The 10,827-nt window shown below is 38.6% G+C and overlaps 1 protein-coding gene across 6 annotated transcripts in view; it reads right to left on the bottom strand.

The window, feature by feature from the left end:
- Positions 1-10,827, bottom strand: part of ARMH4 (armadillo like helical domain containing 4) — a 195,055-nt gene that overhangs the window by 100,964 nt on the left and 83,264 nt on the right. For 5 of the 6 annotated variants that reach the window (XR_008661646.1, XM_055303871.1, XM_055303869.1 and 2 more), the window contains exons 3-4: positions 8,594-8,848; positions 6,275-6,487 (exon numbers count right to left, since the gene is read on the bottom strand). Coding sequence is in view for 5 of the 6 variants with exons in the window: in XM_055303871.1 (XP_055159846.1) it covers positions 6,275-6,487; positions 8,594-8,848 (468 nt within the window). In the remaining variant the exon portion in view is untranslated. The remainder of the gene's footprint in view (positions 1-6,274; positions 6,488-8,593; positions 8,849-10,827) is intronic. The other variant, XM_055303872.1, reaches the window with a different exon arrangement.

The following is a 10,827-nucleotide window of genomic DNA, read 5'->3' as shown; positions in this document are numbered from 1 at the left end:
CATCAAATACTCTTTTCCTCATCCTCCCCATTTGTATATCATGAAATCCAATGCATTTCCAAGAACAAAGGCCAAAACTTGTACCCATCCTTAACACAATTAGAGCAAACATCCCTAACCCCTTACTGTAATATCACAAGTAATGGTGGACAACAGTTCAAATTCACTCCTTACTTGATCTTTCTTATTATATTTCACTGAGCAGGACCCAAAGGTAAATCATATAAACTGAGGTTCATAAATATGGTGTCAAGATGACATTTTGAATATTCTGTCTCATTTATCCATTCTAGCTGCCTCATGAGTGGAAAAGTTACATGAGAATTGAGAAAATAACAGGAGTGCATACCAGGAAAGGAGTGCATACCAGGAAGACCAAAAACATTGATTTTGTGAATAAAATGCAAGTAAAAAGCAAACACTTCTCTCATAAACTCTATACAAGTTCTTAAGTACCCTCAATCGAGCTATTAAAGAAAAACATCTCTGACATTTTTCCACAATGCCACTTAAAGAATGCACATCCTAATTCATTTCTGATTGACCAATAAAAAAATAAAGCATCTTGACTTCAGTAGCAACTATGAGGCCGCCAGACTGAAAGAAGAATCATTCAGTCATCTGAATAAAGATATGCTTTTCCAACATGACTCTCTTCTGAAATTCCTACATTATCAGCAGAGAGAATCCTAGGACAAAGAGAACTAAGAATTCCAAATAAGAAAGGAGAGAGAACACCAGTATTTCTGCAGCAGAAGAAATTAAAAAGTGTTACAAATATATAATGGAAATGCTCTCAGAGGACTGTAGAAAACATCCATGAAATTAAATACACACACACACACACACACACACACACACACACAATCACCAAGGCAGGAAAATGGATGTCACCAAAATAGATTAAACAACAAACAACACAACAATGACGGCTTCTGCCCTATGTGTGCTGCCTGGCTGGAAAAAGATGTCAAAAATGCAATTTTTGAAACCTAAATATAAGGACAGCTAAAATGATCTTCAAAAAAATGAGGGAAAAAAACTTGTCAGGAAAGAAAAAAATTAAAGTTAAATGATCTATTTGGTCTTATTTTTAAAAAATCAAGATGCTAAAGAAAGGTTAAACATGACTTCCCTGTTGGACACTAAGAATTAAAAATCTGTTTAAAAAGGTAATGTTACATGCTTACCTATATCATACATTGTAAGTTTAAAAAAAAAACAAAACATGGTAATTCTCCAGCAAGTCAATTACTGTGAGTTTGTTTGATAAACCCCATGATGAATGGGCCTTTGGAAACATGAGGAAATGGGAACTGTCTGGGATACTGGCACTAGATTATACAGCCCCAACACTCAGCCTATTTACAGAAAGACATGAAAAGTAGGATCAGTCATATCAAGAATTCACCTTCTCCAGCCCAGGGATCCTGGTATTTCTTCTTCTCTTACAGAAGAACAATAACTTAACCCAGAGCAATCTTGAGAGAATCCAAGCAAATTTATGATGTTCCCAAATCTGTCTGGTCAGCATCATGACGAGTACCAAGCAGTCTCCCATTTCCCATTAGCAGGAAGGCTCAGATAATGAATTTCAACCATTAAGGGAGGAAGTCTGGGGGTGTGAGTAAGGATTACCAAATCCTAATCTCAAGAAATCTTTGTTTTTGAACTCTTACCTCTCGCATGTACTTAGATCCTAGAACTTGGTACAATAAACCCACAATTGATTTTTTTTTCTGAATATTGAATTATTAAAGCAATAACCTGCCACCCTACAGAATTATTGTTACTATTTTGCAGCACAGATAAATTTCTCTCTTCTGTGGGAATACAAGAGAGCCTAAAATAAGTTTGATTTATTTAGAGTAAATAGATATCCTCAATTGGATTTCTAAAATACAGAAAGCAGAGATGGCTCAGTCGGATGAATAACCAACTCTTGGTTTCAGCTCAGACCATGGTCTCACGTGCCGTGGGATGGAACCTACCAGGAGCCCCAAGCTCCAAGGGGAATCTGCTCGAAGATTCTCTCCCTTGCTCCTCCCCTGACTTCTGCATACACATGTACTCGTGCGCTCTCACTCTGTCTCTAAAATAAATGGATCTTTAAGAAAAAAAAAAGCAAGCAGAACTTCTTTAAGTTCTTTAAGAAATACTGAAAGACCTAGTCTATTTGTTATTAGGGTTAAAATAAAATAACTGGACAGTTAACCCAGATAAAAAAATTCCAAGCAAATTTTCATAAGTAATCAGATATTATTAAGTTCTCATTTTGGAGCAGAGAAATACATTAATATTCACCAAAAAAGGATATCAATCTATACAGAGATCATGTCCAAATACTCATTTACGTGGTTATACATATGCAACTAACTTGCCATATCCTATTTTGAATAAAAAATTAGAAGACTTCTGTCATTTTTATATTTCAAATATGATAAATGCAGTCCAAGTAGAGTTATGCCTGAGATAAATATAATGCATTTTTTATCACCCTGAAAACCTGTATTCCCTTAAAAAAAAAAAAAGGTACAGAGAAGTAGTGTATCAGGCAAAGTGACAGATAAACCATTATCCCTTCAAAAATCACACCGCATTTTTGCTGACAAGGTAAAACACCTACCGAAATAGGCACAAGGCAGTATGCACTTATAGAGGCAGAAACAGAAATGTAAAACACACCGAAACTTCTCCTGCTCTACCAATGCACATCTCTCAAGTGGGTGTTGCAGAGCCAGAGCACGTCCACCTTCAGAGCCCACTGGCAAACTTCTCAGAAGCAGACCCCAGTTATGTACTGAGTTGCATCCCCACAAAAAAAATATACATATATATATATATATATATATATATATATTTAAAGATATCCTGCCACACTTGTGAATGTGACCTGACTCGAAAATAGGATATTGGCAGATATAATCTAGTTAAGATGAGGTGATTGGGATGAGTCCTAATACAGTGGATGGTGTTCTTGTAAGAGCAGGGAAATTTGGGCAGAGAGAACACTCAGGGATAAGAGCCAGGTGAGCATGGAGCCACGCATTGCAATTATGCTATCACAAGCAAAGAAACTCAAGAGGCCACCAGAAGCTGGAAGAAGCAAGGGATGATTCCCCTCTAGAGGCACTGGAAGGAGGGTGGCCCTGCCTACACCTTGATTTCAGACTTCCAGCCTCCAAAACTACAGAAAAAATTTCTGTCGTTTCACGCCATCCAGTTTGCAGTATTTCACTACTGCAGCCCTAGAAAACACTAGACAGTGATTACGTTGTAGAAACGTTAAGAAGGAGACAAAGATGACAGGGTGCCAAGTAGATACAAACTGAGGTTCATTTGAGCCATTAATTATCCCTGAAAGGATAAATATTCAGAAATTTCCACAAAGGTTCTTACTTCTTGGTTGTCTGCTGTCTAATAAATGCAAGTCTTGCCCATATCCCATTGAGAAAACTATTTCATTCTCTGGAGAAGTGCTTCTGTCCCCTAGTGGGAAAGAAGATACCAAAATAACATAGGAGTTTCATAAGATAATTAAATAAACACACATCTTTAACTGGAGAACTGGATGTCATCTGTTAACTCATCATAGAGATTCAAACTTGAAAGGCTGGTAACCTGACATAGCACAAGCCATTGTTCTGGGTAAGAATAAACTATCTTCCTTTGGGTATAATCCTAGGATAGAATTTAAATCCTTCACCCAAAAGCTCTCAAGGTGTGCTTACATTCCTGGGCAAGGTGGAAAAACATGCACTGAAACTAGAGACCTCCAATACAATCAGGAGTCTAGCAGGCTTAACTGTTTAAATAAGCTAGTCCAGAGGAGTAGATGCACCAGCATAAAACTAATCATGACATTATTAACGTACACTAATTAAACATAAATGGTACATCCTAGAATCTAGGAGAAAAAGTGTGCTCATTCAAAATCTTAAGCCCAAAAATGTAACAGAAAGAATATTTTTAAACCAAAAATGCCTTTCATAAGCCTTGACGAGAATCATAATCTAGATCAAAAACTGACAAAATAGATTCTCAAAAAGAAGCTGGAACTGAACTGTGTAGAAGAAAAGCACTAAAACTCCAGGACATCTTAGGCAAGTCAAAAAAATTCTCACATATTTCAATGCAACTGCCATCATCTACTAAATTTAGAAAATTATTGCAGTTTCACAAGTATGGATTACTCACAAATATATTTTTTTTCCTCTGATTTAATGAGCCCTGCTGGGTAAAGCTGTCATCTCTAACTCAGGTTAATTTGGGGGAACCTGCTTTTTCCAGATGGCGTCAAGGAGAGCAGGCAGCTAAAAGGAGATTAATCTCAAAGTTATATGGGTTTTATCTCAATGTGGAGTGCAAGACCTGTTAGCCTCTGAGCTTGCTTTGATCCATTTCTTAAACCGCCATTCTACCATGGAGTTCTCCAGAATACTCTTAGAATGTCATGTTTCTCTGCCAGAAAACTGCCAGTGTTACCCAGAAAGTCTGGGATTGAATCTGCAGCAAACCTAGCTGAACCACCTTCCCTGCTCAACAGGAGACAAAATATCAAATAACAGCACATCTTCTGTCTTTACTGCATCAGAACTATGGCTAATTTAGTGCCCAAAAGCCTACCTGTCTTCTAGATTAGTTTTAGAAACTCAGGATTACAAATCTCTGGACATTCTTCACTTCCCACCAGAAACTGTTCACCTGCTAAAATGCTGATTAATTAAATGACCTTCCATCATATTTCCAGTCTTATTTGTGGATGTGCAGCTGTGCTCCAGGCATCTTCTTCATGCTCACAGCCAATGTCTTGGAAAGCTTCATTTGGCATGTATTTCTCCATCTCAACAGGTGAAGAGACTGCCCCTCTTCAAAGACTATAACATCCTAACCCAGAAATGTATCATAAAGGAAAAAACCCATGGTGCCTGGGTGGCTTAGTCAGTTAAGTATCTCCTTTCAGCTTGGGTCATGATCACAGAGTCCTAGGATCAAGTCCCATGCAAGGCTCTCTTCTCAGTAGGGAATCTGCTTCTCCCTCTCCCTCTGCCCCGTCCCCTCTCATTCTCTATCTCTCTCTCTTAAATAAATAAAATTAAAAAAAAAAAAAAGAAAGTAAAGAGGGAAAAAAACAAGCACTAACAATCAGAGCAGTGCTGTGAAAATACAGTCCACATTAAAACTTCCACCTAAGAAAATGTGGTGGGGAAACTCAAATTTTCCATTTAAACCAGTATTCTTGGGACGCCTGAGTGGCTCAGCGGTTGAGCGTCTGCCTTTGGCCCAGGGCGTGATCCTAAAGTCCCACATCAGGCTTCCTGCATGAAGCCTGCTTCTCCCTATGCCTCTGTGTGTGTGTGTGTGTGTGTGTGTGTGTGTGTGTGTCTTTAGTGAATAAATAAATAAAATCTTTAAAAATAAATAAATAAACAAAAAAACAAAAAAACAAACAAACCAGTATCCTCAGTCGAGCCTGCAGACCTAACTCATCTAAAGCACTCTTTAAAAATGTGGATGCCAGATTGATCCTTCACCAACTGAATCAGAAGCACTGGAAGGAATCAGGCATTAGGGATTTTTTTAAAGCTCTCCAATGTGATCCTTATGTTCACCTGTAGTTAAGAACTACTGATCTAGTCCAGAGGTCAGCAAGCTTTTTCAGTAAAGGGCCATATTGTCAATGTTTTACGCTTTGTGCACATTCAATCTCTGTGACAACTACTCCAACTCTGTTGATCTGGCACAAAAGTAGCCACAGATAAGATGTAAATGAGCAAGTGCAGCTGGGTCCCAATATAGCTTTATTTAGGAACACTGAAATTTGAATTTTATTTAACTGCTACATGTCACAAAATATTATTCTTCCTTTAATTTTTTCAATCATTTAAAAATGTAAAGATGTTTTTTTTAAAGATTTTATTTATTCATAAGAGACAGAGAGAGAGAGAGGCAGAGACACAGACAGAAGGAGAAGCAGGCTCCATGCAGGGAGCCCGATGTGGGACTCGATCCCAGGTCTCCAGGATCAGGCCCCGAGCTGAAGGTGGTACTAAACCGCTGAGCCACCCAGGCTGCCCCTAAAGATCATTTTTTTTAACTTGAGATCATACAAAAATAGATAGCAGGCCAGCTTTAGCCAGGCCACAGTTTACTGACCTCTGATTTATACTGTGGATGGAAATCACATTTCTCCTTAATCTTTTCTCAAAAACAACATTTGCTCAGTGACTCACTCCATTGGTTCTAGAAAAGATCCCCTTCAAATCATTGGTACCTTCAGATTCAAGTTGGTCCAGGCCAAATGAGGCAGCTGTATTAACTTGGCTAATGGATGGGACAGCGGTTCTTCTCTCCGAGGACGCCTCAGAATCAGGAAGCGCTGGGAAAAGGCTGGGTGCTTCCTCCATTATTCCAGGAGGAGTCACTGGAGAGCCCCAAACTGGTGTGAACAATTCCTCATTTGGCCCTGTGACAGTGTCCATTAGATCTGTCAAACACAAGAGATGGGACTTGACCCAAAGATGATCATTAGGAGAACCGTATACATGTCTTTTTCCTTTTTAAGAAAGAAATGCATAATGAAACCAGTATCTTATATACTACTGTATAAGTAGTAGTATTAGTAGTATCTAAGTCTGGCACTTAGATAAGCTTCCCCTTCCCAGTGTGCATCAATCCAGCTACGCAAGGTAAACATTCTACTGTCCAGGGAAATGTATTGTCTCAAATTGATTTCCCATGTATTCTATTGATAATATTACAGATTTTGCAAGATTTTATATAATTTACTGCCAAAGGTAGAAAATTTAACAAGAAAAGTATTAAAATACATGTCAAAGACTACTTTTAAAAATCAAGGCATAGACTAAGGGTATCAGTGTCTAGAATCTGCTCAATTTCAAAGCAGCCAATTTAGCCCCCAGGTTTTCCCAAATATAAAAAGCTCTAGCATAGTATTATTTGGCATGTCTGGCAGATCATCAGAATCTCCAAAGTAATTTTTTAGAAGTCAATTTTCATGCTTTCCACACATCCCAACTTACTGAATCAGAATTTCCTTGGTGGTGAAGCCTGAAAAACTATTTTTTAAAGTTCCTAAGACATGGATCCAGACTCTCACATGCATTGCTATGTTAGGAGTATAAATTGGTGCAACTACTTTAGAAGATAGTTAGGCATTGCCCCCTAAAGTCAAACATTCATATCTAGAGCCCAGCTCTAGGTATTTAACCAAAAGAAACCCCTGGACATGTATTACAGGGACTATGTATGAGAATATGCATGGCGGCAATCAATGTTCACAATAGCCAAATCTGGGGAACCTGGGTGGCTCAGTTGGTTAAGCATCTGCCTTCAGATCAGGTCATGATTTCAGGGTCCTATGATCAAGCCCCACATTGGGCTCCTTGCTCCTCCCCCTCCCTCTCTCTCTGTGTTCTCTTTTTCTCTCTCTCTCTCTCAAATAAACAAATAAATAAATAAATCTTAAAAAAAAAAAGAATAGCCCAACCTGGAAATGACCCAAATGCAAATTGCTAGGAGAGACTGGATGAAGATTAGATGAATAAATTGTGATCTAATCTCAGAGTGGAATATTATAAACAGTCAAAACAAAAGAACTGCAGTAAGTGAATCTTAGCCATAGACTATTGAGTAAACCAATTAAGTACCAAAAGGGCTATCTGCAGAATGATACTGTTTTGATAAAGTTAAAAACTACTAAAATTTTTTAATGTGTAATTTTAAGCATAAATGCAGATACAACAAAACTAAAATAAAAGGAAACCAAGGAAATGAGGAACACAAGATTCAGAATGACAGTTAACAGTCAGAGGAAGAGGGTGAGGTGGGAAGGGTGATGGGGTTATGTGTAGGTTACTGACCAGGCCCTAGAGTTTTTGTTTTGGAGGGTCAGGATTAGGAGATATTTATTACTTTTTAAAAATAACTCAGTTAATAAATAAAAGTAGGCTTTACTTAGACCAATAATGAGACAGAGACATGAGGTCCAAAAATAATAATAATTTTTATAATTTCCAGATGATGCTTATGATCACCAAGATATGAAAACTTTGCTATCCTTAAGATATCAGAGCATTTGCGGGCCTCCTATACAGACAGCACTCTGTATACATTATTTTGAATCCTTAAAATAACTTGTAAGATAGGCTGGGCATTATTTAAAGATACACAAACCAAGCTTGGAGACATTTAAGAGACCTGTTTGAGGCCACAATACATGTGAAGACCAAAGCTGGGATTGCAATTGAGGTCCTCACTGTTTTCACTTCACCCTCTGGCTTCTAGCAGCCAGAGCTGTCAGACAAGGAGAGAGTTCTCAGGAGGTCTGGCCTTCACAGGCCCCAGTGGTGAGCCACCAGGAAATTCTACTTGGGAACTAACCCCTCCCTCATCCTATTAGGCTTTGCCACATCTCTCCAAGAGAGTTCACCCATCTTTTCTATTTACTCTCCAAATGAGATCTGTGTGGAAACCCTAGGGATAGAGCTAAGTGCCACACTCACTCCATTCCTTATAACTCAGAAAAATCTCCCCCTAAAATTCTGAGTCCAAGATTCCCCTGCTTACAAACCTTCCAGAGCAGAAGTAACTTCAAAAGACAGAGGCACAGCTGTAGTTGAAACTGTAGTGGACAGAGGCTCCCATCTCCTCGACAGCTGAGTAACAGCAGGAACACCAGATGTGGTGAAGGGGGAATCTTTTCCTTCCTCAGTGTTACCATTTTCTCCAGCAACCTCAAGGGTAGAAACCTGCTGCTCTTGTGTCGCCAATGATAAAGTGGCTTCTGGTTCTTGAACAGCTGTTGTCATCTCTTGAGTGATGATGTCTTAAAAGGGGGGGATACAATATTTTAAAATAGACAAATTCCCTATACCTTAAAATGTCACTCTATAATTAATAATTTGAAAAAAAAAGAAGATAGCTATTTCAGGGTATGGGAAGGCAAATGGATCGCCCAGATACAAAATGTCAGCAAATAAATGTTTTCAGTGTTGCTGCTTTCAGGAGCAATGAATCAATCTAAGACAGAGATAAAGAAGTTAATATATAAAGCATAAAATAAAATCCAAAACAAAATAGGAAGATCAACAATTGAGCTCCTTTTTGTGAATATCAACATAACCAGTTTGTTAAGAAATAAATTATACAGTTCTAAATTATATTTAAAATTTCTCAGCATTTATATATATATATATATATTAATTTTCACATTTGCATTTCTGAAGAGGAAAGTTACTATTTTCAATAAAGGAATAATTATTACAATAACTAATGTTTATTGAGTTTCTATTATATGCTTTAACACATATATTTCTATTATATGCTATATACACACACACTGCTGTGTATATGGTGTTATTTTATCTTCTAAATGTACTATGGGGAGGTAGGTACTAATATCATTCCATGGAAGCCATATATCATAGCAGTAAAAAATGCAGGCTCTAGCACTTGGGTGGTGCTCAGCTGAGCATTTGACTCTTGATTTTGGCTCAGGTCATGATCCTAGGGTCCTGGGAATTGGCAGGGATTCCACTTGAGGGTTCTCTCTCTCTCCCTCTGCCCCTCTACCCACTTGTTCTCTCTCTTGCTTTCTAAAATCAATAGATAAATCTTTTTAAAAAATAGTAGTATCTATATCATAGAGCTGTTATAAAGAGATAACACATGTAAAGGACACCTGTGTGGGGATCCCTGGGTGGCGCAGCAGTTTGGCGCCTGCCTTTGGCCCAGGGCGCAATCCTGGGGACCCGGGATCGAATCCCACGTCAGGTTCCCGGTGCATGGAGCCTGCTTCTCCCTCTGCCTGTGTCTCTGCCTCTCTCTCTCTCTCTCTCTCTCTCTCTCTCTGTGACTATCATAAATAAATAAAAATTAAAAAATAAAAAAGGACACCTGTGTGGCTCGGTGGGTTGGACGACAGACCCTTTGTTTTAGTTCAGGTCATGATCTCAGGGTCCTGATACAGAGCCACTCCTCGGGCTCTGTGATCAGCTCAGAGTCTGCTCGAGATTCTCTCCCCCTCTCTCTCTGCTCCTCTATCCCAGCTCGCACGTGTGCACTCACTCTCTCTTTCTCTCTCTCAAATAATTAAATACATAAATAAAATAGATAACACATGTAAAACACTTAGCACATACCCCAGTACTTGTATAAGTATTCAATAAATATCAGCTATTATTATCCCATTTTACAGACAAATTATGTTTAGAGAAGCTACATAGTGCTCTTAACCACTGTGCTAACTATGCTGTCAGTAACAATGGATGAACGGATAAAGAAGATGTGAGATACACACACATACACAGTGGAATATTTTTGAGCCCTGAGAAAGAAGGAAAACCTGTTGTTGCCCAAGAAATAACTTGAAGTGGCCTCTGTAGAAGACTTGTATTTGCTTTTATTTTTTTATTTTTTTAAGATTTTATTTATTTATTTATGAGAGACACAGAGAGGCACAGACACAGGCAGAGGGAGAAACAGGCTCCGTGCAGGGATCCCAATGTGGGACGCGATCCTGGGACTCCAGGATCATGACCAAAGGCAGATGTTCAACCGTGGAGCCACTCAGACGTCCCTGCATTTGCTTTTAAATCATAAAAGAGAATGAAACAGACCTCAGTTGGGTCCACTTTCTTTCCAACATTACAATCCCCCCAAATACATTATTAAATACTATTTAAGAGGGTCAATATTAGCTCCCTTCCTAGGCAAGGATGATGCTGGAAATTTCCAATACTGAGCCACTATTAAAACTTAAGTTTTAGAGGATCCTTTGGTGGCTCAGCGGTTTGGCGCCTGCCT

This window comes from Nyctereutes procyonoides, unplaced genomic scaffold, assembly GCF_905146905.1.
Source record: "Nyctereutes procyonoides isolate TBG_1078 unplaced genomic scaffold, NYPRO_anot_genome, whole genome shotgun sequence".
Taxonomy (NCBI): Eukaryota; Metazoa; Chordata; class Mammalia; order Carnivora; family Canidae; genus Nyctereutes; species Nyctereutes procyonoides.
The sequence above is the reverse complement of the archived record's forward strand: the minus strand, read 5'-3'. Positions and strand labels throughout refer to the sequence as shown.